Source organism: Gymnogyps californianus, unplaced genomic scaffold, assembly GCF_018139145.2.
Source record: "Gymnogyps californianus isolate 813 unplaced genomic scaffold, ASM1813914v2 HiC_scaffold_84, whole genome shotgun sequence".
Classification (NCBI taxonomy): Eukaryota; Metazoa; Chordata; class Aves; order Accipitriformes; family Cathartidae; genus Gymnogyps; species Gymnogyps californianus.
The window spans coordinates 178,099-205,409 of record NW_026114477.1 but is presented as its reverse complement, the minus strand read 5'-3'; the positions used below and the strand labels follow the sequence as shown (position 1 = coordinate 205,409).

Genomic DNA, 27,311 nt, shown 5'->3' with positions numbered 1-27,311 from the left:
GTGAGTGGATGGGAGTCAAACTGCCTGCTTCAGTAAATTCCACCGAGGAAAAAAAAACCCCACCACCCGTGGGAGGGTGGGCAGCGGGGGTGGCATCAGCTCACAAACACCCTCCCAAGTGCATCAGCTGGTGCTGCCCGTGATCAGCATCTTCACCCACCAACCGCGAGAGCGACACGGATGGTTTACAGGCCATGAACCCCATCAGCCTTCCCCACAAAGAAACATTTGCCAGCTCCCCGGCCAGGGCCTCTTCACCACTTGAAAGGCTCGGTTCCTTTTACAGAACAAGCATTTAAAAAAACACAAAACACGAGGCTAAAGCTCCCACTATCACAGCTGGCACCCGGTGACAGATGCAGCAACCAAAACTGTTTCGGACTCAACAGCTGAAGGGCGATGCCGGATTTTTCCTCCTCCCCCATCATAATTGCAGACCAACTGGCAGCAAGGAGCAAGCCGAGCTGGGGAACAGAGGCGTTGTTTTGTACCTGATAGAAGATGGTGGTTTCTCTCCCCTACGGAAGCTCTTGGCAGCAACCTCCTGTTTTCAGCGCAGGGAGGTGGTGAGAGGAGGTGCTCCAGGCAGGAGCAGCAGCTCGGGGATGCGTGTGTGTCTGCACAGGGGTGCGTTTGCTTGTGCAAGGCTGCGTACAGGGGCTCTCAGGGGCCCCCCCTAATCCCAATTCTCCCCCCAGAAGGTGCTGCTGCAGGAGCCCCAGCAGCAGCTGTGGGTGGTAGGGACAAACACAACCTGGATGGTGGGTGAAGAAACCTCACTGCATCCCCTGCGAGCGCAGCGACAGTGCGGCTAGGTGGGCATCAGGACTGCTGCAAACAGCCCCTTCCCAGTGCTCCCAGTCCATCCAACCTCAAGCATCCCAGTTCAGGCAGCTGTTGTCCTGCAGCGGGGACGGGAGGCAGCGCAATACCATGGGGCAGTCCCACCAAGCTTTGCAGCTTGCTCCAAGCTGGGAAAAACCGCATTTTTGGAGGTTTATGCTATAGGGAGAGGCTCTTATCTCTTCTCCATCGCCCCTGCTGTGGCAGCTGTGGCTTAGACTTGCAGCCATCCCCGTATCCCGCGTCCCCTGTCGTCCTCCTCTGCTCAGCAAAATGGGTTTTGGGTGTTTGCCCTCCTTGGCCTCTGGACCGGGCACTGCCTCGTGGCAAGCTCACTTGCTAGGGGTTTAGTTTTGGATTTCTTTTCAATCCCCCACCCCTCTTTTTCCTTTTTAACCCAACACTCTCTCACCGCTGCGCTTCCTCTCTGCCTTTGCAATGCTGCTGCGAGCGCTGTGCCATGAGCATCCATCTCCTCCGCTGCCCGTCAGTCCCTTCCCAGCATGAGCCACCTCCTGGGTTAGTTTTGCTGTCCCTGGGGTGAAAGCATGACCTGAGGATGGGGATGGTCCAGGAGGAAGATTGAGGCAGACGCTGGCATGGGCAGAAATCCCAAAGGCACCTCCCCAGGGGGTCGGATGGGGGCCCTGGTGTACCCTGGAGCCGTGGAAGGGTAAGGCAGGTCCAGGGGCAAGTGCTGCTGGGCAGAAAGGGACAGGCACAGCATGCACGAGGGCGTGCACACATGCACAAGGGCGAGCACACGCAAGCAGATTTGTCCGCTACAGAAGGACACTCCTTCCAGCTCTCCCCGTTAGCAAACTTGCTTGAAAAACACCACACAACAGAGCCCAGCTAACATCATTATTAATTTGTGCACAACAACAACAACATCAGCACCAGCTCCCATATTCCCCTGCTGAGAGCCTGATCCTGGCCCATCTCTGAGCGTCTCTCCTGGCCACAGCCCAGCTCGCAGCCCCCGGCTCAGAGCTGGGTGGCTTCTTTCTGGCAGATCCACTGCAGCCCCGAGCTGCAGCTGTCGGAGCTGATCCTGTTCTCCCTCAGCACCCCACAGGCTCTGCCTTCTTCCCCGGGGCTCAGCTGGAACCTGCGGGTGCAGGAGGGAGCCCGTGTCATGGCACGAGGGTCCCTCGGGTGACGCTGGAGGTGCCCACCCCGACACCCATCCCTCCCCAAAGCGCTCACCGGCTCTGGTCCAGGCGGGAGCCGTTCAGCCAGACCCAGCCATTCCCGGCGGAGGGGATGGAAAGGCCGATCCAGAAGTAGCGGGTGGGTTTCTGTAGGATTTCATTTAGGAAATCCTGTATTGGGGGAGAGGGCAGGTGGCGATGCCGGTGTGCCATGGATCGCCATCCCAAAACAGGCTCCAGCCTGTCCCCGCGCAGCCCCCGTCCCAGGACCGAGCCCCGCCGGTGTGTCCCCCACGCTCTGACGCTGGCAAAGGCACCCCGGAGGCTTGGGCACAGGGGTGGGTGCTGAGCCCAGATTTCTGGGCAAGCCCTTAGCCCTTCCCCAGGTGCCAGCAGCCCTTCGGGTGCAGTCCCGGGACCTGTCCCACATCCCCGATGCCATCGGTCCCTTTACCAGCTCATCCTGGTCCCCCGGCATCAGCAGCTCAGCACCCTGATTCACACAGTCCTGCCGGCTCTCGCTCCAAGGGTTGAGCCTGTCGGTAACCCAATAGCACTTGGTCCCGTGCAGCGTCCAGCTCGTGGGGCAGAGCTTGCACCCCTCACCTTCTGAAAGATAGTCAATGCCACGTTCAGCCACCAAGAAGCCACCTTGTCCCCTGCACATCCAAAGAAGGACAAGCGTTTAAGTCCTGTTTGCTCCCCAGGAACACGGGGATGCCCTGAGCTTTGCTTGGTTCTCCAATTTGGGGGTGCTATAAGTTTTTGGGAAACCTGACAGTGTGGAGATGCATCGTGGCCAGGGTAGTCACCTTGCCGGTTTGACAAGCAGAGACCTTTCCTCAGCTCCGAGCAGTTCTCCAGGCTGGTGTTGCCATCTCCGACGTTCCCGCTCTCGTCTTCACAGCTTCCAAGGTTCTCCACCTGCTGGTGGAAAACTGCAATGGAAAGATGGAGCACGGGAGAGGGACTGGCTCCCCCAGGTACAATGTCCACCAAGATCTACCTGCACACGGTCCCAGCGGGCTGCAGGGAAGGGTCTGGGATGGATCCTGACAGCAAGCGGGTGCTCAGAGCCCTCCAGCCCTCCCCTCATCCTTCCTGTTACCTCAGCTCACCCTGAGCCTTGATCTGAGCATCTCACGGGGGGTGAGACTTAGCCTCGGGGTCCCAACCCAGAGCAGACTCCCAGACCGTCTTCTTTTGGGGTACAGGGTCACCACCTCTGAGCTCACCCACACACACACTTGGAACTGCCTCCACCCCACTGCTGCTTTGCACTGGCAACAGGATGTGGCCCCTCTACCTCCTACATGAGATAGCACACGAGATATGGAGGCATCAAGCCGGACAAGCTGCAGAAAGCCCCACAGCCTCCGATTGCCACGGAAGTGGCCTCTCCTGCAAAACAAGCTGTGCCAGCCTTATCTGCGCAGCCCAGAGGGGCCTGACACAAGGGTGGAGGGCTCTTCACCGCCTTTGACTACCCCTTGCAGCACAGCATGCCCACAGACACCTGCAGCGTGTACGAACAGCTCGCAGCAGACTTATTTGGGGGTCTCTCCAGTACTGGGTCCACACCAAGTTCAAACAATCATCCCCAGATCTACCCTACAGTGGGGACAGCAGATCCCTACAAAGCCACCGTGCCCCGGCTCACGGCTTGCACCCAAAGTTGCTCCCACATCCTGAGAACATCACCTGCGTTTTGCAGCTCTCGGCCCTGTGGAGGGCACGGTGCTCAGGGAAGCTCGAGCCTGATCCCTTCGCTCCTTCCTCCATAGCCCTGTGCCAAAAGCTTGGCAGATCCATCCCCACAGTTCAAATCCACACCCGAGTCATCTCCCCCCCCCAGCACAAGATCCATCGGATCTCCCCCCTCCTTGGAGGGATATTTGAGTCTCTCTTCCACCTGCTTGGTGTGGTTTGGGGGTCCTGTGGGTCAGGGCGGCATTAGATGCCACCAGCAACGTCACGCCGGGCACAAGACTAATCTCGGCAGGGCTCCGTGTGCCCCTGAGCTCGGCCACGGGGTGTCAAATCCTGATCCTGCCACAACTGCGAAGTTCACAGTGGTTTCCCCTCGCTGGCCAACCAAAATAGTCAAGTCTCCTCCACGCATCAGCTCTAAGAAATTCTTATAAAAACCCACTTCCCCACACCCTGCACTGGTGTGCATCAGCCAGCGCAGATCATAAAAGCAGATTTGCCTCCTACACAAGCACCTGAGCCAGCACCCCAGGAGCAGGGACCCCCTCCCCGCTTTTTGGACGGTCCCCTCTTTGGACTGTCCTTTGGTTGTCCCCGTGCCGGCAAGCGGAGTTACTCACACAAACATCCCATCGCTACCACGGCCGCTCCGAGGAGGAGGTTCACGGTCCAGCCAGCCCAGAGAGCGGTTCTGTGCCACTGAGGACAGCCCGATGCTGGAAAGGAAAGAGTTGTCAGCATAAAAACCACTGCCCCAATCCCACATCCAGCAAGCCGGATCTGCAGCGCTAATTTGGGCTATTTTCTTCCCCAAAAGCCCTCTGTGGTGGTGCTGCTGGTTGTTCAAAAGCTTTGGTCAATCATCTGCATTTCACCGCTACTGCCCTCCTCCTGACCCTGCTGGCACGGTGGCAAAGTTGCTCGTGATGAGGTTGGGTTTACCCAGATGTCCAAGACTCCAAGAACCAGGAATTTCCTAGATGTTATAAGCCATCAGAAACCCAAAGGGTTAAGTCAAGGTTAAAGGTGGGTCAAGATGGGAGATGTGCCCCACCACGGCATCCTTTCTCTGCACCAGGGCAAAACTAACTGCTGAACCTGGATGGACCCAGCTCTCCAAGGAGACTTCAGTCTGACCAAGGTTAGACAGCCCCATCCCACTCAAGGAAGCACGGAGGCAGATGTCCTCCCTGCGGAGCTCAAGGCCAGGCAAAGCCCAACCATCCTCGGCTCTTGTTTCACAAGAGGGAGGCAGGACGATGCTTCTGGACAAAAGGCAGAGCTCACCTTGCCCAGCAAAGGTGGATTGGGGATTAAGGTTCATCACCAGCCTAGGAACAGAACAGCAAAAAGAGGAACATCTGATTCCATCTTAACATCAGCAGAAGGTGGGGTTTGCCCAGCCCTTTGAGAACAAAAAGGGATGTTTGGTGGAAAACGCGAATTCTTGCAAAGAAGAGGGTGCAGCGTGTCGACTGAAGAGGTCCTCACCAGGCAGAGGTCCTTTCCAGAGTAGGAAAGAGCAGGAATGAAACCTGTTGCTGGTTTTTTTTTCCATAAGCTACAAACCAAAACTAGACTCAGCAGGAAAAGAGCACGAAGCACCACAGCAAGGCAGCGGACGAAGGAAACAAGACAGGGCTATGAAACACCACTACAAGTGCAGCAAAGATGGACCAGGAGTCTCAGGATGTGGCTCAGGGCATCTAAAGATGCCAGCTGCCCTTAAGCATCACAGGTCTCCCGAGAGCAGCTGAACTCGGGCAGGTTTGGTGCCTTTGCTGGCTGGGTGCAAGGGGATTTCTTCTTCCATCATGCCAGGACAACAACGGTCCCTTCAGATGGGTTTTAAGAACCAGCCCCTGAAAATGCACTTGCGGCAGTGGCCGAGTCCTGCCTCACAAGCTTCAGAGGTTTAGTTTTCAGAGCTCAGCCTCTCCACGCAAGGACGATGTTCAAACGGCCAAGCTGGGGGTGTGTAGGGCTTAAAAATAATCGTGCAAAACTGAGCCTTGAGCCCGGCAGGGCTGCAGCCGAAGCAGCCGCACAAGGAAGGGCGAGGGAGGTGTAAGGGGGATGCCATCCCCAAGGGCGGCTGCAGGCAGAAGAGAAGCTGTGGTATTTAACCCCACGGCAGCAAGCGTTAATGCAAACCCACTTGGTTTCCACAGCGGAGGAATCTCATTTAACTGAGCCACAGTAGGACTCCGGGCACGGAGTGAAACGGTGACCCCGTTTCAAAGAAACCCTACAGCTGTTTCAAGACAAAACTACCGACGGGATCCCTTATCACACCACCACAGCCATGGGTGCCTTCCCCTCCCTGCACCACCCGGAGGGTGGGAGTCTCCCAACACAACCACAGCCCCCCCCCCCAAAAAAATAAAGCCCCCAAAACCGACGATGCACTTACTGCCAGGCTGAGGAAGCGAATGCGGTCTCCTGCAGTGTTTCCCGGGACCGATATCCAGCTCAGCATAAAAAATTTCCCCAGCCATAGCGGGAGAAGCAAGAGGACCACCAGCCGTGCCTCTCGCTCGAACGGTGGCGATCCAGCAGTCGGCAAGTCTGGTTTTTCTGAGTTTTTTTTTCACTCCTCCAGCTCAGCTTTGCAAGCTCCTCTCCAAGCCAGAGGTCTGTGAGGAGAAGCGCAAGCCTCTGCTTGAGCAAGACTGCAAAAGAGTGTGTTCAATGCGCTGGCCAGCCCGAAAATGAAACTTTACGTAGCTTCTGCTGAATTAAGCCAGGGAAAATGAGTTCACAAGGGAAGTACCATCTCATAGCATCAAGAAGCCTTCTCCATTCGAAGCTGAGCCATATTCTAAGGTACCAAACAAAATCTCCCAAACAAGACACCTTTAATAATAAAGAAAAGCCCCCCAAAAACCCAAAATATGTGGTTCTGCAAATAGGCAGTTCCAGACTTTGCTCCCCTCTGTCCAAATTGGTTATTTTGCATGAAAAATAAGGTGTCATTGCAAGAATGATGCAGAGACTCTGCAATCTCCCAGAATATTCCTAGTAGGATCGTAAGAATTGTGATTTTTATGAAATAAACTAAAACCAGATCCCTTCCACCCTTATCTCCTCCCTTTAGCTACCTGAAAGGTGTTTTCTAGCCTTAGTCACTGCTTCTCCCCACCCAACCTATTCCAGCATCACCACTTTCTCCCCATTACCAATTTCTCTGTAATCCCACTGTTTTTTCAGCCCGGGTTTGAAGCACACTGTCATTTCACTGCTCTGCGGAGCAAGCAGGTTCCAAAAAGCCTGGGAGAGTCTTTGGAAACAAGGGGTTAGAAATGAGCCCTTCAAGGGGAAGGGATGGAAAAATTTCCAAATAGCTCAAGAAATCAATTTGTTTCTCCTTCATTCCTTGCTTTCAAGTCACTTCCAAGAGACAGACAGCTTCTCCCTTTGGGAACCGGGATGGGACTAGACTAATTAGAGGGCAGGAAAGGTAGAAAAGAAATCACAAACCCAAAGTTATAGGAAATACAGCTATAAAGGCGTGAGACAACATTCTTACTGGTTTGTTTGGAAGACTTGCTCACCTTTTTCTGCACACAGGCTGAGAAACCCCACACAAGGATCTTCCAACCCCAGTGAGGCAAAAGCCAGACTGTCAGAAGAGGAGTCAGATGTTTCTGGACCTATTGAAGCATCCAAAAATTAGGTATTTATCCCCATTTAGGAGAAAGTGGTTTCTCTGGAGAGCAAAACCACTCCAGACTTGCAATGTGAGCACATGGGGGGCTTTGATTGCAACCCATGCCAAGCCCAGAACGGTGGGACCCGAGCATGGACCGCCCCATCACGGTCTGCTCCGCACACATCCGATCTCAGCATCCCCATGTGCTGCCTGCCCAAAACAGGTAGGGAAAACTCCGGGGAGATTTGTCAGGATATTTAATTTGGGAGAACGGAATGCTGAGGATGAGGAGGAGGAGCTGCAGCTTCTCTACAAGCAACAAACCCTTTGGGTTAAGGTTTCAGTGAGGCTTTCTGCATCCAATCCGACCGCACAGAGGCAAAACAACAACAACAACAACAAAAAAAGAGCTCCTAAAGAGAGCAGCTAACACTGCAAATTGACACCTGCAGCCTCATTAGGCTCATTTTTTAAATTTGCAGCTAAGAACAGCAAACCCAGCGCACTGCTGAGCAGGACTCCTCCTCATTACAGCAACAGGAAGGAATTAAGCAGTGCATGGAAGCTAGATGCTCAAGCCATGCTGGTTGCTCCAGAGGGACCAGTTTAACCCACTGCCTCCAGTCCAGGTTGAACCGCAGGCAATGCTGGCAGGAGCCCCGCACCATGTGGAGGCAGAAAAAACAGAGTCGGGCGGGGGAAATGCAAGCTAAACCAAGATGTAGGCAGCTGGGTGCGAGCTGCGTACATCAGCCATCGCCGTGCTCAAAGCGGCTCAGTGCAGGCTCTGTTTCCGCAACAGCCCCCATCTGACACCCCGATCTCCCTTCTCCCTCCCCATCATGCCAGAAACAAACATCGCTCAAAGCCATTTTTCCTTCCTTTAAACAGCTTTGAGGCCCCACTGGGTGAATTTTGCCTTGTCCCATATGACAACAGGGGTGGCTGTGGTTAAGAGCATGAAAGCAGAAAGGTTGCAATGAGAAGGGAAGCCTGTGACGGCTGCCACATCCGCCAAGGTAATTTAGAGCTGTTGCAGCCAAAAAGCCTGAGTGACCTTGCCCCAGGGGGAAAAAAGGCACCTCAAAAAAGGACATGCTCCTGCATTTCCCACTCTTCACTCACCACAGCCTGCGCCTGCTCTAACGCGGGGGATTATCACTCTTCTAGCTGGACTGTCATCCTTAACGGAGGCAAAGGTGGACAGGAAGCGTAGCGGTGCGAGCACTAAGGTAAGTAAAGCGGGGGAAAAAAGAATTAGGAAGGAATTAGAAAGAAATCAGGGGAGAGGGAGAGGAGAGCCTCTCCCCATGGCAGAGGCCTCAAAACCAGCATTTCCCCAGCTCAGGAAGAACAAGCCAAATAAAAAGGAGGTGGCACTGCCCCAACACCACTCCCCTCCCATCCCCGCTGCCATCTGAACCCCCAACTGGGATGCTCAAGGACGGCTGGACTGGGAGCACTGGGAAGGGGCCCTCCCACACAGCCACCATACCGGCATCATGCTCACAGGGGACACCCCAAGGTTTCTTCACCCACCATCCTGGTCAGGTACGTCCCCACCACCCACGGCTGCTTTCAGCTGCTTCTGGGGCTCCTGCAGCAGCACCTTCTTGAGGGGGGCAGGATTTGGGGAGCCCCGTACGCAGGAAAACAAGGGGTGACGGGGAGGGACGGTGGCTTCCAGCAGAGCACGGCCGGGGGGAGCCTGGGCACAGGGCAGAGCCAGCGCCGCGTGATGGGCGCCAGCAGAGAGCTCCAGCCACCCCCTGGGGCCCCCCGCGCTGCCACGGCTCCAGGGAGAAGCCCCCGGGGCGCAGCCGTCACCTCACAGGCGTACTCCAACGCTCCAAGCGCCAGGATGGAAAGCACGCCCGGGGGCGAGGAGGGGAACGGACAGGGCTGCCTTCAGCAGGCGCCTTCTGGAACAGAAGGGACACCCATGGTAAATCACCGGGTTTTAATAAAAAAAATTCATACAAGATCAACATCTGTACATCTCACAAGTGCCACACAAGGGCCAGTCCACACCCTGGCTCTGTGTCCCCGCTGCCCTGCAGAGTGCCAGGCACGTCTGCCAAGGTCTCTTCACCAGTCTTGGCTAGTAGCAGTAGCTCGAGCTATATCACCATAGTGCAAAAGCAGGCATATGGGAATTGCGAGGAAAGCAAGATGAGTTCTGGGGTGGTCTCAGAAGGAGAAATCTGCTCCATGCGCAACCCACAGTCCCAGTCCAGGCAGACACTCATCAGCTTCCACAACATCTCCCCTTCCTGCAGGTTCATCTGCCTGAGAGCTGGCAGCGAGCTGTTGCTGACACCAGGAGCAACCTGGACTTGCAGCCGAAGGAAGGATATTGCTACGTAACAAAGAAGAGGTGAAGCTGTGAGTCCTCAGCATGGAGGACGTCCTTTCCCCATCATCTCTTTCACATCAGAGCTTGGGGCTTGCTGCAGATATACGGCCGTTGCTGTGAGCAGCTTGAACTCGCAACATCATAGTCGTTCAAATACATACACGCTCCTTGACCATGCACCGGGAAGCTGCAACAAGAAGGAAAGACACTGCTGGAACCATCAGGTTACCGGTTGTTCCCCGTCCCCTCAAGCACCAGGAGACAACAAGGGCTGCCTGCAGGGGACAGTCCCAGCAGACACGTCCCACCAGGCCCCTGCCCGTCCCACCGCAGGACGGTCTCCGCGCAGCCTCAGCTCGCGGCAGGACTCACGTGTTGTTGAAGCTGCTGCCGTCCACCCACTCCACGCGCTCGCCCCGTCTCCGCAGCCCAAGCCAGCAATCCGCATTGCCCTTGAGGCGCGAGAGAAACTCCTGGGTAGGAAAGAGAGGAGCCAACAGTCAGGAGCTGCTGCCAGCCCCACGCGAGTCACTGTCCCAGCCCCACGCTGGTCCCCGCCGGCCTCGGCCTCGCAGGCAGCCCCGGCCCTGCACCGCTACCACCGGCCGTGGGATGGCAGCAGCTCCCACCCAACGGCCGCTCCCACAAGCTCCACAGCTTCTGAAGGAGCTCACCAGCCCGGCCAGCGCCGTCGGTCCTGCTCTGCCCGAGCTCCGCCGTGCTCGGGGTCCAGCCCAGCACCCCGCACGGGGAGACGCACCCTGGGCTCCACGCCGCACCCCGTGCCTCCCTCCCTCCCTCCCAGGCCCCAGGCCAGAACTGCATCTCTGTCCCTGCAAGCACCTCTCACCTGCCCACCACCAACCCCGGGGGCTCCAGGGGTCTGCCCAACCCAGGAACGCCCCCCCCCGGCCCCCCTCTGCCACCCTGCACCCCCACGCAGCCACAACAGCCCCTCACTCACCATTTCCCACTCCCTCCTGAGCACAGCCAGCGAGGCCCCGTGCAAGGAGCACTGCTCCTGGCTCCACTCCCAGCTCCCCTCCTCCCTTGAGAGGTAGTAGCAGACATTGCGGTACCCAACCCAGAACTCAGGACAGGCCAGCACTGGAGCTGCAGGCAGATCCGGATCGCTTCCATGTCTGCCTGCTGGAGAGGGAAGGGGAGAAGGGAAGAAGGTCAGAGGATTCCCCTCCACAGGGGCCAGGGCACACAGCTCCGTGGGGCAGGGAAGCAGGCAGCCCTGGGCTCCCCAATTTGATACCGGGGACCTACAGGGAGCAGACACCCCAGGGGTTAACAGCCTGCCCCACGGCGTGGGTGGGGGTGTCCCTGCTCCTCCCCAGGACCCCCGGCGACAGGACAGGGCAGGGGCACAGCCAGCCCGAGGGCCTGGCCCCACCACGCTCCCCCCCCAGCCTTGGCCTCACACACCACCACACCAGAGGGGAAGGGGCCACGCTCAGCCTGGCACCGCATGGGACGGGCTGCCGGCGGCACACACAGCTCTGCGCCGAGGGGCCGGCCGGAGGCAGCCGCCTCTCCTTTACCTGATTGTACAGCAAGAGCCACAGCCAAAGCCAGGATGACAACCACGAGCACAGCCAGCACCAGGATGAACGCTGGATGGAGCGCACACCACTCGCCTGGAGGAGGAAAGAGCCACCGGCGGCGAGGACTGCGCTGGCCCAGAGCGGGCACAGCCCTCCCGTCCCCGCCACCCCCAACACGAGCTGCCTGGGGAACACGGGAGGGACCCCTCAGCCCATTGCTCCCCTGCACACACACAGCTGGCAGCAAGAAAGCCAAGGGACACTCACACAGACCAGGGACGAGGCTCTCATGCTGCAGATGTGGGGGGACAACCTGCAGCAGGAGAGCTGCCAAAGGTTTGGGGGTGGGGTGTCTGCTACAGACCACCCGATGAGGACCAAACAGAATATAAGGCCCTTTCCACACAGCCAGAAGCAGCCTCACACTTGCCAGCCCCAGTCCTTGTGCCGTGACACTGCCACAGGGACACTGTTCCCGCCCAACAGGCCACAGGGGTGGCCCTGCACTCACCCAGAAGTCTTCTGGCTGTCCTTTTGTCTGCGTCCCTAGGCACCCCTGGGTGGGGGGATGCCCCTCCATCGTGCGGATCCAGGGGCTCCTCCACATTCCCATCACTGCACCAGAATCCATTCCCCTCCCCTTGTCCCACGGCACAAGGAAAACTGGAATCTCTTTGCTTGCAACAAGTGGGATCTTGCATCCAAGGCATCACAACTGCTGGCAAATTCAGTTTCAAGCCAGGCTTGAATGCAGTTTTATCAGCACAGCTATTATGGTCATAATGAAAGATGGCAGACAACATGATGACAACTTAATAGATTAGGACACTAAATTCTGTTGCCTGACAGCTCTCACACCTGATTTAAAATATCAGCCGTGGCCCTGCGGTGACACCCAGGCTCGGGGAGGCGATGCCAGCACAGTCCGGCCCTGTCCCTGCTGCCCCTGGGACGAGGCAGCCAGTCCCCAGCACCCAGCCGGCACCTCAGGAGACAAACACAGCCTCAGTGAGCTCACGGACCGGCCCCTGGCCCCAACACCCTCCCCACCACCCTGCACGCACCCTTCCCAGACACGCCACAAGGCACTCGCTGCCTGGGAGCATCCCCCTTCCCACCACTCAGCAGCCCCTGCTCCACCACCAGCAGGGGCCCAGGCATGGGAATGGGGGGGTCCAGGGTCCCCAAAACATGTCTGCTGAGCCACAGAGGATACAAACTGCCAGAGTATCCCAATGGGTTTGCTGAGTAAGCACCCAGACCGGCTGCCCAGGAAGCCCTTAACGGGCAAGGTTAAGGATAATTAAGGCATCGCTTCCTATGCCGGTGTGGGCCAGGGTCCCTCAGCCCCAGTCTCCATACTGGGAACCTGAAGGATGCACAAGGAGAGAACAGCCTCCACAGGCCCCCTTCTGCCCTGCAGCGAGAAACTGGTAACAGCCACAGCTGCAGGGGAAGAGGCTCCTTCCTCTGAGCCAGCGCGCACCGAGGTCCGGAAACGTCCTGCTGCTGTGGAACGGGACATGAGCTAAGCCCACCCAAGGAAATCACATTGTTCAGCCGAGTGGTGCTGGCAGGGACCCGGGCAGAGCAGCTCCTATCCTGCCGGCGTCTATTTCGCAACACCGACTGACCCATCGTGGCACCGTGAAGGGACCAGCGAAGAGAGACAGACCACAAATGCCCGCTCCTTCATCGGCGCCCGCAGGGAGAAAACGCCACCACCCACGGAGAAAAGGGACACGGGGAGCGCCAAGGGGAGGGCGAGCCCGCCACGCTCCCTTCACCACAGCCGCCGCCGCACCGTCCCGCAGCGACCGAACCGATGGCAGTCCTTACCTGCGCTCCAGCCCTCGCCGAGCGCCGCCGCCACAAAGAAACTCCGACCGCCAGCTCTGACAGGAACTTCGTCTTCTGCGCTTTTTTATCGTGCCCCGCGCCGCTCCGTGCGCCCGCCCACCCTCCCGACCAATCAGCCCGCAAAGGCGAGGAGTGGCGGGGGAGAGAGCCAGTCGGAGTCGGAGAAAGACGGGCCCCCCGCGGGCGCTTCCGGTTCGCCGCGGCCGCTTCGCCGCGGCCGCTTCACCGCGGCCGCTTCACCGCGCCCATTGTCTCACCGCGCCCATCCTTTTACCGCGCCACCGCCCCTGTATGGTTCCGACCAGGCGCTCTCTTTCAGGGGGGAAGCAGGCCGTTTTCAGCCCCCCGGGCCCTCGCAGGCTGCAGGACACCCCCAGTTCCAGCAGCCGAGGCTGCTGCCGTTTTTCCAGGCTCTTTCCCTGCTCGTGCGGGGCGAGCAGCCCCTGGCTGTCCCCGCTCCCTGCTCCCTCGGGCTATTTTTCCCCCTTTTTGGGGGAGCGAGGGGTGCTGGGGGGGTCGTTATGAAAATCCCTTTCCCTCACTAGGATATCAGTCAGTCCTTAGAGTATAAATGAGTATTAACTTTGTTAACGCGCCTTATTTCAAGTGATGTGCTGCACAGTAACAGGGTAGTGGAGTTTGCCTGCAGATTTTGGCATGTGGCCTGGTTTCGGCTGGGGCAGAGTTAACTCTCTTCTTAGTAGCCGCTGCAGTGCTGTGGTTTGGATTTAGCGGGAGAATAATCTTGCTACCGTGCTGATCTTTTTAGTTGTTGCTAAGTAGCGTTTATCCTAAGTCAAGGATTTTTCAGCTTCTCATGGCCGGCCAGCGAGAAGGCGGGAGGGGAACAAGAAGCTGGGAGAGGACACAGCCAGGACAGCCGACCCAAACTGGCCAAACAGATATGCCATACCATATGACATCATGCCCAGTATATAAACTGGAGGGAGTTGGCTGGGACGGGCAGATCGCCGCTCAGGAACTGACTGGGCATCGGTCGGCAAGTGGGGAGCAATTGCATTGTGCATCGCTTGTTTTGTATATTCTAATTCCTTTAGTATTATTATTATTATTGTATTATAATTAATATGATTATCATTATTTTTCCTTCTTTTCTGTCTTATTAAAGTATCTTTATCTCAACCCAAGAGGCTGGGGTTTTTTTGATTCTCTCCCCCATCCCACTGGGTGGGGGGGAGTGAGTGAGGGGCTGCGTGGTGCTTAGTTGCCAGTTTAAACCATGGCACCCTGCCAGCGGGTTTTAATTAATTGCAGCAAGACGGAGCCCAGGAACATTGGGATCAACAGACAAGCAGCAAGAATAACGCAGAAGTAGAGTTGCTTCCCAAGGTTTTATGATGATTTGTAATCGTTAGCGTTGGTGTTAACCATTGGTCACGTTGTTTTGGCAGCCGAATCCTTGGAGGGTATAAAAAAATGCTGTCAAACCACATTCTGGTGCCCAGCTTTGCTGGGACGTCCTCATAGAATCGCAGAACAGTTTGGGTTGGAAGGGACCTTTAAAGGTCATCTAGTCCAACGCCCCCTGCAATGAGCAGGGACATCTTCAATGCATCTTCACGGGCGCCTTCGTGAGCATAAACAAATATTTACCCGTGTAATTTGGCTCCCAGGATCTTTCCTTGGCACAGGTCCATCGGCAACAGTTGCCACCGGCGTTGGGCAATTTCCAAGCTGGATCTAGACGTTCTTGGCGACATCCCCCAGCTGCCTGCCTGTGCCGGGAGCGGGACGCCGGGAGCGGGACGCTGCCGATCCACCCGCCTTTTGGCTGGGGGGGGGGGTCGCCGGTGGGAGGCAGGAGCCGGGGGATGCCGCCGGCACGGAGCCCTCGGCCAGGGGTGCTGCCCGAGCAGGGGGACGAGGGAGGCAGCTCCCCGCGCCCCGACGGGGCCGTTCCCCCTCTGCCCACCGCGTCCCTCGGGCTCGACCCTGCCCAGATTTGGCAGCTGCCTCGTCTTGAGCTCCTGAAAACTCAAATGCATTTTTTTTTTTCCTGCAGGATTTGCTTCCCAAACATCTTTGCTCACCTTGAGCAGGTTCCCCTCCTCTCCGCCTTGTCCCAGCAGGAGTTAAGCTCGGCTTTGCCAGGCTCTCCCCAGGGAGGACGGGTAGCCGAGGCGAAGCAGCGATGGGTGTCCCGGGAGGAGGACAGCGTGTCACCGCTGTGCCTGCTCTGGGGTTCCCCCCAAAAAGGGGCTGCGTCCCCTCTACCCTGCCCAGGCACCGCAGTCCATCACGGGGGGATTTGGGGGAGCGAGCGTGGAGCAGGCACCGAGCTTCTGTCCTGAGTGCCAAACTGGGAGGAAACTGGGGGGTGACAAAGCCCTGGGGGGTGGTCAAAGCATTTGTCTGGGCAATGTACCAAGAGATGGACACCAATTAATGAGGGACTGGAATCAAAATCAAGCTGATAAACCCTTCATAGCACCAGAAATGGCTCGGGTAGAGAAGATTAAGTAGTAATAACAAGTTTTCCCTATTTTGGTCATGCATAGGCAGCACAGGAACGTATGTATCCTTTCCAACCCTTATGTGTATTGAAAATTAAACCCTACTTGTCACTTTGTCGTGGTTTAACCCCAGTCAGCAACTCAGCACCACGCAGCCGTTTCCCCCTCCCCCTCCCAGTGGGGTGAGGAGGAGGAAATAGGAAAAAAAAAAGTAAAACTCGTGGGTTGAGATAAGAACAGTTTAATAACTAAAGTAAACTATAATACTAACAATACTAATAATGAAATATAATAATAATAGTAATGAAAAGGAATATAACAAAAAAAGGAAGGGGAGGGGGGGAGAAAAAAAACAGTGATGCACAATGCAATTACTCACCCCCCGCTGACCGATGCCCAGTTAGTTCCCGAGCTGTGATCCACCCCTCCCGGCCAACTCCCCCCTGTTTATATATACTGGGCATGACGTTCCATGGTATGGAATAGCCCTTTGGCTAGTTGGGGTCAGCTGCCCTGGCCGTGCTCCCTCCCAGCTTCTTGCACGCCTGCTTGCTGGCAGAGCATGGGAAAGTGAAAAGTCCTTGGCTTAAGATAAGCGCTCCTGAGCAACAACTAAAACTTCACAGTGTTATCAACATCATTCTCACACTAAATCCAAAACACAGCACTGCACCAGCTACTAAAAAGAAAGTTAACTCTGTTCCAGCTGAAACCAGGACAATTTCTCCATGGAGAACCCGAGACTGAAGCTTCTGCTTTTTCCACGGGTTGAAAATAAAGAGGAGGAGATCATCTGCGAGCACATGGGTGGTGAAAATGAAGGGGGATGTCATCGCCCTAAAGGGGATGACCCGGGGCTGATGCAGAGGCAGGCACCATCCTGCCCCAAAACCCACTCATGAGCACATGAGCGCCCCGGTCTTTAATTGCCTGGAGACAGAAATGAGCCAGAAATGGGACAGAAATGGACCAAAACTGAAGGGGAAGGCATCAGCATCCGGGGATGCCCCCCCGGCATCACAGCACAGGGAGAGGGGACCAGGAATTAGCAGCCTCGAGCTGCCTGGGAAGAGGTCAGGATGGTTTCTGTGGGTGCAGCAGTCATGAAAGCAAAAATGAAAGGTCTGTTAATGTCTAGGTACTTTCCTGTAAAGCTGAGCTATGACTGGAGCCTGTCATTAGTAACATTTTTTCCTCTTTGGGATTTTTTGCAGCAGCAACTAGAAATTTCCAAGCATGAAGAAGAGTTGAAGCTTTTAGAGAAAAAGATGTAGAGTCAGGCTGTCTCACAGTATTTCTCCAGGATGCGGCCGCATAAACAGTTTACATTTTATTTCTGTTTCTATTTATTTTTTCCTTTCCAGGGTCATCTCTTATTTAGATACCAAGCACCCTCTGTGCACCCAGGGCTGGGTGCAGAAACAGAGCCAGTGGTTTTGCAGAAGGCTGATTTCAAACAAATGTTGTCAGAAATTAAACTAGAAATAAGGAATTTGTTCTGTGCTATATAATCAGCTGATCCAGATACGCCTGCCGTACTGCTGATGTGGCAAACAAATACGTTTACAAGGGCTGTAGGCAAGAGCAGGCTTTAAGCCCCATGGTAAAGTTGCCTTTGGGGAAGGAAAAAGAGGAAAAAAAAAACCCACGAAAGGGGAAATCTCCCACTGGTGACCAGTGGAGAAGAGAAATGATGCAGCTTTCCCTGGCAAGCAGCCTCTCCTGGGCTCCTTTCTGGATTTTAACTATCATCATCATTAAGACATATCACTCATTAGGCTACCGGTGCTGATTAAAGCCTGTTTTTCCGCTGCGACGTCCTAAAATGGCCCTTCTTGGTCTGTTCAGGTCCACTTTATTCCAGGGGATATTTCTCTGTTCGCTTCTGTTTCTCGTAATCCTCGTTAGGGCTGTTGAACACACGGTTAACTTTACGCCTGCTGACATGTAAATACACGTCTGTATAAGAATAATCCATTAACTATGGTTGTTAGCAATAACCAAGGTCCTAGTTTGCCCTCGTTTGGAGCAGAGAAACTATTTAAATGGAGGACAGAAGGGATCTACCTCTTCTCATTGTATGCGCATGTGAGAATAAACCAGAAAACCAAACCAAATATTTAATTTTCAACGTACACAGACTACTTACCCTCCCGTGCTGCCTGTTGTGTTGGGTTTGTGTAGCGGGGGGGTTATAGCGGAGGCTCCGGTCAGAAGCTGCTTAAAGCTTCTCTGGCTCCAAACTCCGACCCGCCTCTGGGCAAGGCCGAGCCAATTAGCGACGATGGCAGCGTATTTAAGAAGGGGAAGAAAGAGTCCTGAGAGAGAGGGTGAGACGGAGGAGGAGGAGGAGGAAGAAGAAGAAGAAGAAGAAGAAGAAGAAGAAGAAGAAGAAGAAGAAGAAGATGACGAAGACAAAGAAGAAGAAGTAGACGAAGAAGTAGACGAAGAAGAAGAAGAAGACGAAGACCTACAGTAAAGAGAGCAGGAGAGGAAGAAGAAGGTGGCAGAAGATGAGGAGCTACAGTGAGGAGTGGGATGCGAGAGAAAACCATGCAGACACCGAGGGCAGTGAAGAAGGAGAGGGAGGACGTGCGCCGGAGCAGAGATTCCCCTGCAGCCCGTGGGGAGAGGGCCGGCTGTCTCCCTGCAGCCCATGGAGGGTTAATGGCGGAGCTGAGATTCCCCCGCAGCCCGTGGAGGGCCGGAGCAGGGTGGCTGGGCCCGGAGAAGGCCGTGACTCTGTGGGAAAGCCCATGCTGGAGCAGTTCGTGGAGGACTGCAGCCCGCGTGGAAAGGACTCGCGTTGGAGAAGCTCATGGAGGGCTGACCCCCCTGGGAGGGACCCCACGCTGGAGCAGGGGAAGAGGGTGAGGAGTCCTCCCCCCGAGGAGGAAGGAGCAGCAGAGACAACGTGTGATGAACTGACCGCAGCCCCCATTCCCATCCCTGCTGTTCGCTGGCGGGGAGGAGGTAGAGGAATCGGGAACAAAGCTGAGCCCGGGAAGAAGGGAGGGGTAGGGGGAAGGTGTGTTTTTAAGATATGGTTCTATTTCTCATCACCCTACTCTGATTTGGTTGTTGACAAATTAAATTGGTTTATTTTCCCCCCAAATCGACTCTGTTTTGCCTGGGACCATAAGTGGTGAGTGATCCCTCCCTGGCCTTGTCTCGACCCACGAGCTTTTTGTTGTATTTTCTCCTCTCCATCCCGCCGCGGGGGGGGAGGAGTGAGCGAGCGGCTGCGTGGTGCTTTGTCGCCGGCTGGGCTTAAACCACACCACCTATGCAAGACGAAAATAAGGAAAACTTGTTATTGCTACTTAATCCTCCTTACCTGAGCCGTTTCTGGTGCTATTAAGGGTCTTTCAGCTTGATTTTGTTTCTAGTCCCACATCAGTTGGTGTTTGGGATCCATCGGTGTTTGATAGCTGTCGGTGATGGATATCCATCAGCGCTTGATGTCCGTCAGCGTCTGCCATCCGTCAGCTCCCCCTCTTCTCTGTCACATACAGACAAAGTTTGAATCGGCAGTGCTTACGCTGACGATCCTATTTCTGCCGTGTGCTATTTTTCCTCTCTTTTCCGTTACGGTTTTAACAGCACTTTATTTCACCCCAGGAATTTGGAAAGCAAAATCCCCCGCTGCCCCGCTCTCCGGCTCCCGTCCCTGCCGCCTTTCACAGCTCCAGCTCCATCCTTCCTCCTCTCTCCTTTGCTTTCCACCAGTTTCTTTGTCTCCTCGCTCAGAAGAAGGAAACTTCACCCACTACTGCTGCCTGCCTCTTTCCACTTCTCTCCCCGTCTACGCCCAGTTCATATTTCTCTCACCGTCTGCACCACGCCGCCAGCCCCACCGTGTGGCTGTATTAATAGTACATGTAGTCATACTTAATTGATTGCATGTACTGTAGTTAATAATGCTGCGTTAATAATGCTAATAATTATTATTTATAATTATTTATTATAATAATAATTAATAATACCATAAGGAGGGCTACAAAAAGCAAGCTAGGAACATCCCCTGTAATAAAGTGCACACAATTGCTCACCACCAAGCGCCGCTGCGGCACGTGGCAGCCAAAGATGATATTATTACTAATTAATCCTCCTTAGCTGAGCTTTCACCCCGATAACCTAACGAGCGGCATGTCTGAACGAAGCGGAGAGGTAAAATCCGTGAAGTTTTGCAGGCAGAGAGGAGCCTGGGAGAGGACACTCGCTGCATTGCTGCTCTTTGCTGCCGGCTGCTTGTGGGAGATCTTGAAATGAGACGAGGACGAGAAATAAAAACAGAGGTAAAAAGTAAACTCTTGATGGGGCTGAGCCCCAAGCTGCCGGCACGGAGCGTCCATCCCTCCCCACCTCCCCCCACCATCCAGCCGCCCCATCCTTTCCCCACCACCCGTAACCTTTTCGAGAAAAAACTCGTCTCCTGCTCACGTTTAGGGTGCGCATCGCTGAACCCCGCTGCTGCCAGGTCCTGGAGTGATGGAGGGGAGACAGGAGCCCTCAGACCCCCGTGGGCTCTGCCCACACCGGGCCCCCGCTGTGCGGTGCTCAGGGAGGGGGAGAGCCAACGCCAGGACAAGGACGAGCCATTGCCGGTGACTAAAGGACTTTGTCACCCCCCAGGGCTTTGTCACCCCCCAGTTTCCTCCCAGTTTGGCGCTCAGGACAGAAGCTCGGTGCCTGCTCCACGCTTGCTCCCCCAAATCCCCCCGTGATGGACTGCGGTGCCTGGGCAGGGTAGAGGGGACGCAGCCCCTTTTTGGGGGGGGACCCCAGAGCAGGCACAGGGGTGACACGCTGTCCTCCTCCCGGGACACCCATCGCTGCTTCGCCTCGGCTACCCGTCCTCCCTGGGGAGAGCCTGGCAAAGCCGAGCTTAACTCCTGCTGGGACAAGGCGGAGAGGAGGGGAACCTGCTCAAGGTGAGCAAAGATGTTTGGGAAGCAAGTCCTGCAGGAAAAAGAAAAAAAGCATTTGAGTTTTCAGGAGCTCAAGACGAGGCAGCTGCCAAATCTGGGCAGGGTCGAGCCCGAGGGACGCGGTGGGCAGAGGGGGAACGGCCCCGTCGGGGCGCGGGGAGCTGCCTCCCTCGTCCCCCTGCTCGGGCAGCACCCCCGGCCGAGGGCTCCGTGCCGGCGGCATCCCCCGGCTCCTGCCTCCCACCGGCGACCCCCCCCCCAGCCAAAAGGCGGGTGGATCGGCAGCGTCCCGCTCCCGGCGTCCCGCTCCCGGCACAGGCAGGCGGCTGGGGGATGTCGCCAAGAACGTCTAGATCCAGCTTGGAAATTGCCCAACGCCGGTGGCAACTGTTGCCAAAGGACCTGTGCCAAGGAAAGATCCTGGGAGCCAAATTACACGGGTAAATATTTGTTTATGCTCACGAAGGCGCCCGTGAAGATGCATTGAAGATGTCCCTGCTCATTGCAGGGGGGGTTGGACTAGATGACCTTTAAAGGTCCCTTCCAACCCAAACTGTTCTGCGATTCTATGAGGACGTCCCAGCAAAGCTGGGCACCAGAATGGGGTTTGACAGCATTTTTTTATACCCTCCAAGGATTCGGCTGCCAAAACAACGTGACCAATGGTTAACACCAACGCTAACGATTACAAATCATCATAAAACCTTGGGAAGCAACTCTACTTCTGCGTTATTCTTGCTGCTTGTCTGTTGATCCCAATGTTCCTGGGCTCCGTCTTGCTGCAAGTAATTAAAACCCGCTGGCAGGGTGCCATGGTTTAAACTGGCAACTAAGCACCACGCAGCCCCTCGCTCATTCCCCCCCACCCAGTGGGATGGGGGAGAGAATCGAAAAAACCCCAGCCTCTTGGGTTGAGATAAAGATACTTTAATAAGACAGAAAAGAAAGAAAAATAATGATAATGATATTAATAATAATACAATAATAATAATACTAAAGGAATTAGAATATACAAAACAAGCGATGCACAATGCAGTTGCTCCCCACTTGCCGATCAACTCCCTCCAGTTTATATACTGGGCATGACATCATGTCGTATGGCATATCTGTTTGGCCAGTTTGGGTCGGCTGTCCTGGCTGTGTCCTCTCCCAGCTTCTTGTTCCCCTCCCGCCTTCTCGCTGGCCGGCCATGAGAAGCTGAAAAATCCTTGACTTAGGATAAACGCTACTTAGCAACAACTAAAAAGATCAGCACGGTAGCAAGATTATTCTCCCGCTAAATCCAAACCACAGCACCGCAGCGGCTACTAGGAAGAGAGTTAACTCTGCCCCAGCCGAAACCAGGCCACATGCCAAAATCTGCAGGCAAACTCCACTACCCCGTTACTGTGCAGCACATCACGTGAAATAAGGCGTGTTAACAAAGTTAATACTCATTTATACTCTAAGGACTGACTGATATCCTAGTGAGGGAAGGGGATTCTCATAACGACCCCCCCAGCGCCCCTCGCTCCCCCAAAAAGGGGGAAAAATAGCCCGAGGGAGCAGGGAGCGGGGACAGCCAGGGGCTGCTCGCCCCGCACGAGCAGGGAAAGAGCCTGGAAAAACGGCAGCAGCCTCGGCTGCTGGAACTGGGGGTGTCCTGCAGCCTGCGAGGGCCCGGGGGGCTGAAAACGGCCTACTTCCCCCCTGAAAGAGAGCGCCTGGTCGGAACCATACAGGGGCGGTGGCGCGGTGAGACGGTGGCACGGTGGCACGGTGGCACGGTGAGACGACGGCACGGTGAGACGGTGGCACGGTGAAGCGATGGGCGCGGTGAAACGATGGGCGCGGTGAAGCGGCCGCGGCGAACCGGAAGCGGACGCGGGGCCCGTCTTTCTCCGACTCCGACTGGCTCTCTCCCCAGCCACTCCTCGCCTTTGCGGGCTGGTTGGTCGGGAGGGTGGGCGGGCGCACGGGGCGGCGCGGGGCACGGTTAAAAAGCGCAGAAGACGAAGTTTCTGTCAGAGCTGTGCGGCGCTGCCGGGGCGGTCGGAGTTCCTCTGTGGCGGCGGTGGTGGTGGTGGTGGTGGTGGTGCTCGGCGAGGGCTGGAGCGCAGGTAAGGACTGCCATCGGTTCGGTCGCTGCGGGACGGTGCGGCGGCTGTGGTGAAGGGAGCGTGGCGGGCTCGCCCTCCCCTTGGCGCTCCCCGTGTCCCTTTTCTCCGTGGGTGGTGGCGTTTTCTCCCTGCGGGCGCCGATGAAGGAGCGGGCATTTGTGGTCTGTCTCTCTTCGCTGGTCCCTTGACGGTGCCACGATGGGTCAGTCGGTGTTGCGAAATAGACGCCGGCAGGATAGGAGCTGCTCTGCCCAGGTCCCTGCCAGCACCACTCGGCTGAACAATGTGATTTCCTTGGGCGGGCTTAGCTCATGTCCCGTTCCGCAGCAGCAGCAGGACGTTTCCGGACCTCGTTACGCGCTGGCTCAGAGGAAGGAGCCTCTTCCCCTGCAGCTGTGGCTGTTACCAGTTTCTCGCTGCAGGGCAGAAGGAGGTCTGTGGAGGCTGTTCTCTCCTTGTGCATCCTTCAGGTTCCCAGTATGGAAACTGGGGCTGAGGGACCCTGGCCCACACCGGCATAGGAAGCAATGCCTTAATTATCCTTAACCTTGCCCATTAAGGGCTTCCTGGGCAGCCGGTCTGGGTGCTTACTCGGCAAACCCATTGGGATACTCTGGCAGTTTGTATCCTGTGTGGCTCAGCAGACATGTTTTGGGGACCCTGGACCCCCCCATTCCCATGCCTGGGCCCCTGCTGGTGGTGGAGCAGGGGCTGCTGAGTGGTGGGAAGGGGGATGCTCCCAGGCAGCGAGTGCCTTGTGGCGTGTCTGGGAAGGGTGCATGCAGGGTGGTGGGGAGGGTGCTGGGGGCCAGGGGCCGGTCCGTGAGCTCACTGAGGCTGTGTTTGTCTCCTCAGGTGCCGGCTGGGTGCTGGGGACTGGCTGCAGCGTCCCAGGGGCAGCAGGGACAGGGCTGGACTGTGCTGGCATCGCCTCCCCGAGCCTGGGTGTCACCGCAGGGCCACGGCTGATATTTTAAATCAGGTGTGAGAGCTGTCAGGCAACAGAATTTAGTGTCCTAATCTATTAAGTTGTCATCATGTTGTCTGCCATCTTCCATTATGACCGTAACAGCTGTGCTGATAAAACTGCATTCAAGCCTGGCTTGAAACTGAATTTGCCAGCAGTTGTGATGCCTTGGATGCAAGATCCCACTTGTTGCAAGCAAAGAGATTCCAGTTTTCCTTGTGCCGTGGGACAAGGAGAGGGGAACGGATTCTGGTGCAGTGATGGGAATGTGGAGGAGCCCCTGGATCCCCACGATGGAGGGGCATCCCCCCACCCAGGGGTGCCTAGGGACGCAGACAAAAGGACAGCCAGAAGACTTCTGGGTGAGTGCAGGGCCACCCCTGTGGCCTGTTGGGCGGGAACAGTGTCCCTGTGGCAGTGTCATGGCACAAGGACTGGGGCTGGCAAGTGTGAGGCTGCTTCTGGCTGTGTGGAAAGGGCCTTGTATTCTGTTTGGTCCTCATCGGGTGGTCTGTAGCAGACACCCCACCCCCAAACCTTTGGCAGCTCTCCTGCTGCAGGTTGTCCCCCCACATCTGCAGCATGAGAGCCTCGTCCCTGGTCTGTGTGAGTGTCCCTTGGCTTTCTTGCTGCCAGCTGTGTGTGTGCAGGGGAGCAATGGGCTGAGGGGTCCCTCCCGTGTTCCCCAGGCAGCTCGTGTTGGGGGTGGCGGGGACGGGAGGGCTGTGCCCGCTCTGGGCCAGCGCAGTCCTCACCGCCGGTGGCTCTTTCCTCCTCCAGGCGAGTGGTGTGCGCTCCATCCAGCGTGCATCCTGGTGCTGGCTGTGCTCATGGTTGTCATCTTGGCTTTGGCTGCGGCTCTTGCTGTACAATCAGGTAAAGGAGAGGCGGCTGCCTCCGGCCGGCCCCTCGGCGCAGAGCTGCGTGTGCCGCCGGCAGCCCGGCCCGTGCGGTGCCAGGCTGAGCGCGGCCCCTTCCCCTCCGGTGCGTTGGTGTGTGAGGCCAAGGCTGGGGGGGGAGCGTGGTGGGGCCAGGCCCTCGGGCTGGCTGTGCCCCTGCCCTGTCCTGTCGCCGGGGGTCCTGGGGAGGAGCAGGGACACCCCCACCCACGCCGTGGGGCAGGCTGTTAACCCCTGGGGTGTCTGCTCCCTGTAGGTCCCCGGTATCAAATTGGGGAGCCCAGGGCTGCCTGCTTCCCTGCCCCACGGAGCTGTGTGCCCTGGCCCCTGTGGAGGGGAATCCTCTGACCTTCTTCCCTTCTCCCCTTCCCTCTCCAGCAGGCAGACATGGAAGCAATCCGGATCTGCCTGCAGCTCCAGTGCTGGCCTGTCCTGAGTTCTGGGTTGGGTACCGCAATGTCTGCTACTACCTCTCAAGGGAGGAGGGGAGCTGGGAGTGGAGCCAGGAGCAGTGCTCCTTGCGCGGGGCCTCGCTGGCTGTGCTGAGGAGGGAGTGGGAAATGGTGAGTGAGGGGCTGTTGTGGCTGCGTGGGGGTGCAGGGTGGCAGAGGGGGCCGGGGGGGTTCCTGGGTTGGGCAGACCCCTGGAGCCCCCGGGGTTGGTGGTGGGCAGGTGAGAGGTGCTTGCAGGGACAGAGATGCAGTTCTGGCCTGGGGCCTGGGAGGGAGGGAGGGAGGCACGGGGTGCGGCGTGGAGCCCAGGGCGCGTCTCCCCGTGCGGGGTGCTGGGCTGGACCCCGAGCACGGCGGAGCTCGGGCAGAGCAGGACCGACGGCGCTGGCCGGGCTGGTGAGCTCCTTCAGAAGCTGTGGAGCTTGTGGGAGCGGCCGTTGGGTGGGAGCTGCTGCCATCCCACGGCCGGTGGTAGCGGTGCAGGGCCGGGGCTGCCTGCGAGGCCGAGGCCGGCGGGGACCAGCGTGGGGCTGGGACAGTGACTCGCGTGGGGCTGGCAGCAGCTCCTGACTGTTGGCTCCTCTCTTTCCTACCCAGGAGTTTCTCTCGCGCCTCAAGGGCAATGCGGATTGCTGGCTTGGGCTGTGGAGACGGGGCGAGCGCGTGGAGTGGGTGGACGGCAGCAGCTTCAACAACACGTGAGTCCTGCCGCGAGCTGAGGCTGCGCGGAGACCGTCCTGCGGTGGGACGGGCAGGGGCCTGGTGGGACGTGTCTGCTGGGACTGTCCCCTGCAGGCAGCCCTTGTTGTCTCCTGGTGCTTGAGGGGACGGGGAACAACCGGTAACCTGATGGTTCCAGCAGTGTCTTTCCTTCTTGTTGCAGCTTCCCGGTGCACGGCAAAGATCGCTGTCTGTTCCTGGACAACTCTGATTTCAGGAGTTCAAGCTGCTCACAGCATCATCCATTTATCTGCAGCAAGCCCCAAGCTCTGATGTGAAAGAGATGATGGGGAAAGGACGTCCTCCATGCTCAGGACTCACAGCTTCACCTCTTCTTTGTTGTGTAGCAATGTCCTTCCTTTGGCTGCAAGTGCAGGTTGCTCCTGGTGTCAGCAACAGCTCGCTGCCAGCTCTCAGGGAGCTGAACTTGCAGGAAGGGGAGGCGAATCAGGATTCTTTTAGCTGGTGTGCAAAAAAGCTGCTTAACAGACAGAGTTGAGATACTGGCTTACTTCATGTCTGGGCAGAGATGGGTGCTGGGTGGTAACTCTTTTTACATCACCTGCTGGCGGCTTTCTTTGTATTTTGGGATTATTTGCACAACAAGTTTGACATCTCTTTACTACTCTACCTGCATTTATCTGCATTTTTGGCCCTACAGCGTATCGCTTAACGCTGCTTATCACAGCATCGGCTCCCATGTGAGTTTCTTGATGTAGTTTCTTGAGGAGAGCTTCCATCGTTTTCTTTTCATTTCATCAAAACTACTCCGACGCTCTGGGGTCCGTTCTAACAACGCCCCCAGGCCCTTTGTTGCATGTAAGGGTTTAGCTATAAGCCCAAAATTGGGGATCCGTATCTGGCAGAATCGGGAGTGAGGCTTTCTCACCGGTAAAATCGGTGTATTGTATTTGGATCGACATTCTCTGAGCAGTCCGTATCGTATAAAGGTATTTATCAGGGCTTCGAGGCCTGTCCTGGTTTCGGCTGGGACAGAGTTAACTTTCTTTTTAGTAGCTGGTGCAGTGCTGTGTTTTGGATTTAGTGTGAGAATGATGTCGATAACACTGTGAAGTTTTAGTTGTCGCTCAGGAGCACTTATCTTAAGCCAAGGACTTTTCACTTTCCCATGCTCTGCCAGCAAGCAGGCGTGCAAGAAGCTGGGAGGGAGCATAGCCGGGGCAGCTGACCCGAACTAGCCAAAGGGGTTTTCCATACCATGGAACGTCATGCCCAGTATATATAAACAGGGGGGAGTTGGCCGGGAGGGGTGGATCACGGCTCGGGAACTAACTGGGCATCGGTCAGCGGGTGGTGAGCAATTGCACTGTGCATCACTGGTGGGTTTTTTGTTTGTTTGTTTTTTTCCCTTCCTCCCCCTCCTTTTTTGTTATATTCCTTTTCACTACTATTATTATTATTATATTTTATTATTACTATTGTTAGTATTATATTTTACTTTAGTTATTAAACTGTTCTTATCTCAACCCACGAGTTTTACTTTTTTTTTTCCCTTTCCTCCTCCTCACCCCACTGGGAGGGGGAAGGGGGACGCGGCTGCGTGGTGCTGAGTTGCTGGCTGGGGTTAAACCACGACAACCCCAAAGGGCTCTGGGGAGGAATCGTGGATTGGCTTGATCC

At 56.4% G+C, this 27,311-nt stretch overlaps 3 protein-coding genes across 5 annotated transcripts; 1 reads left to right on the top strand and 2 right to left on the bottom strand.

Moving 5' to 3' along the window:
* Nucleotides 1-1,699: 1,699 nt before the first annotated feature.
* Nucleotides 1,700-4,415, bottom strand: LOC127029207 (killer cell lectin-like receptor subfamily B member 1B allele B). 2 transcript variants are annotated; one of them, XM_050914828.1, is made up of 5 exons: nucleotides 4,328-4,415; nucleotides 2,810-2,935; nucleotides 2,452-2,606; nucleotides 2,053-2,168; nucleotides 1,700-1,954 (listed from the first exon to the last, which is right to left on the bottom strand). In XM_050914828.1, exons 1-5 carry the CDS (start codon nucleotides 4,338-4,340, stop codon nucleotides 1,831-1,833), a joined length of 534 nt encoding a protein of 177 aa, XP_050770785.1. In that variant the 5' UTR covers nucleotides 4,341-4,415; the 3' UTR covers nucleotides 1,700-1,830. The 2 variants fall into 2 exon arrangements, with proteins under 2 accessions (XP_050770785.1, XP_050770784.1); XM_050914827.1 differs by lacking the exon at nucleotides 4,328-4,415 and adding an exon at nucleotides 3,004-3,174 and having other exon boundaries at nucleotides 2,810-2,924.
* Nucleotides 4,416-9,304: 4,889 nt separating this feature from the next.
* LOC127029198 (C-type lectin domain family 2 member B-like) lies at nucleotides 9,305-13,152 on the bottom strand. Its single transcript, XM_050914816.1, has 6 exons — nucleotides 13,108-13,152; nucleotides 11,780-11,983; nucleotides 11,266-11,361; nucleotides 10,680-10,864; nucleotides 10,088-10,188; nucleotides 9,305-9,902 (listed from the first exon to the last, which is right to left on the bottom strand). The coding sequence occupies exons 2-6, from the start codon at nucleotides 11,976-11,978 to the stop codon at nucleotides 9,788-9,790; spliced, it is 696 nt and encodes a 231-aa protein (XP_050770773.1). The 5' UTR covers nucleotides 11,979-11,983; nucleotides 13,108-13,152; the 3' UTR covers nucleotides 9,305-9,787.
* A 10,351-nt stretch (nucleotides 13,153-23,503) lies between these two features.
* LOC127029201 (early activation antigen CD69-like) lies at nucleotides 23,504-27,075 on the top strand. Of its 2 annotated transcripts, XM_050914819.1 has the most exons (6): nucleotides 23,504-23,614; nucleotides 23,758-23,961; nucleotides 24,380-24,475; nucleotides 24,877-25,061; nucleotides 25,548-25,648; nucleotides 25,834-27,075. In XM_050914819.1, exons 2-6 carry the CDS (start codon nucleotides 23,763-23,765, stop codon nucleotides 25,946-25,948), a joined length of 696 nt encoding a protein of 231 aa, XP_050770776.1. In that variant the 5' UTR covers nucleotides 23,504-23,614; nucleotides 23,758-23,762; the 3' UTR covers nucleotides 25,949-27,075. The 2 variants fall into 2 exon arrangements, with proteins under 2 accessions (XP_050770776.1, XP_050770775.1); XM_050914818.1 differs by having other exon boundaries at nucleotides 23,504-23,961.
* Nucleotides 27,076-27,311: the final 236 nt, after the last annotated feature.

What these genes read in the sequence shown, in the direction of transcription:
- LOC127029198 (XM_050914816.1), bottom strand. Translation starts at nt 11,978, where the DNA reads ATGCCTTGGATGCAAGATCCCACTTGTTGCAAGCAAAGAGATTCCAGT. An exon ending in GGCTCTTGCTGTACAATCAG is followed by an intron (nt 10,865 to 11,265) that starts GTAAAGGAGAGG and finishes TTCCCTCTCCAG; the next exon opens with CAGGCAGACATGGAAGCGAT. An exon ending in GGCAGCAGCTTCAACAACAC is followed by an intron (nt 9,903 to 10,087) that starts GTGAGTCCTGCC and finishes TTCTTGTTGCAG; the next exon opens with CTTCCCGGTGCATGGTCAAG.
- LOC127029207 (XM_050914827.1), bottom strand. Translation starts at nt 3,093, where the DNA reads ATGAGGGGAGGGCTGGAGGGCTCTGAGCACCCGCTTGCTGTCAGGATC. An exon ending in CGGGGGACCAGGATGAGCTG is followed by an intron (nt 2,169 to 2,451) that starts GTAAAGGGACCG and finishes CCCCCAATACAG; the next exon opens with GATTTCCTAAATGAAATCCT. An exon ending in TCCCGCCTGGACCAGAGCCG is followed by an intron (nt 1,955 to 2,052) that starts GTGAGCGCTTTG and finishes CTGCACCCGCAG; the next exon opens with GTTCCAGCTGAGCCCCGGGG.
- LOC127029201 (XM_050914818.1), top strand. Translation starts at nt 23,670, where the DNA reads ATGTTGTCTGCCATCTTCCATTATGACCGTAACAGCTGTGCTGATAAA. An exon ending in GACAGCCAGAAGACTTCTGG is followed by an intron (nt 23,962 to 24,379) that starts GTGAGTGCAGGG and finishes TTCCTCCTCCAG; the next exon opens with GCGAGTGGTGTGCGCTCCAT. An exon ending in TGAGGAGGGAGTGGGAAATG is followed by an intron (nt 25,062 to 25,547) that starts GTGAGTGAGGGG and finishes TTTCCTACCCAG; the next exon opens with GAGTTTCTCTCGCGCCTCAA.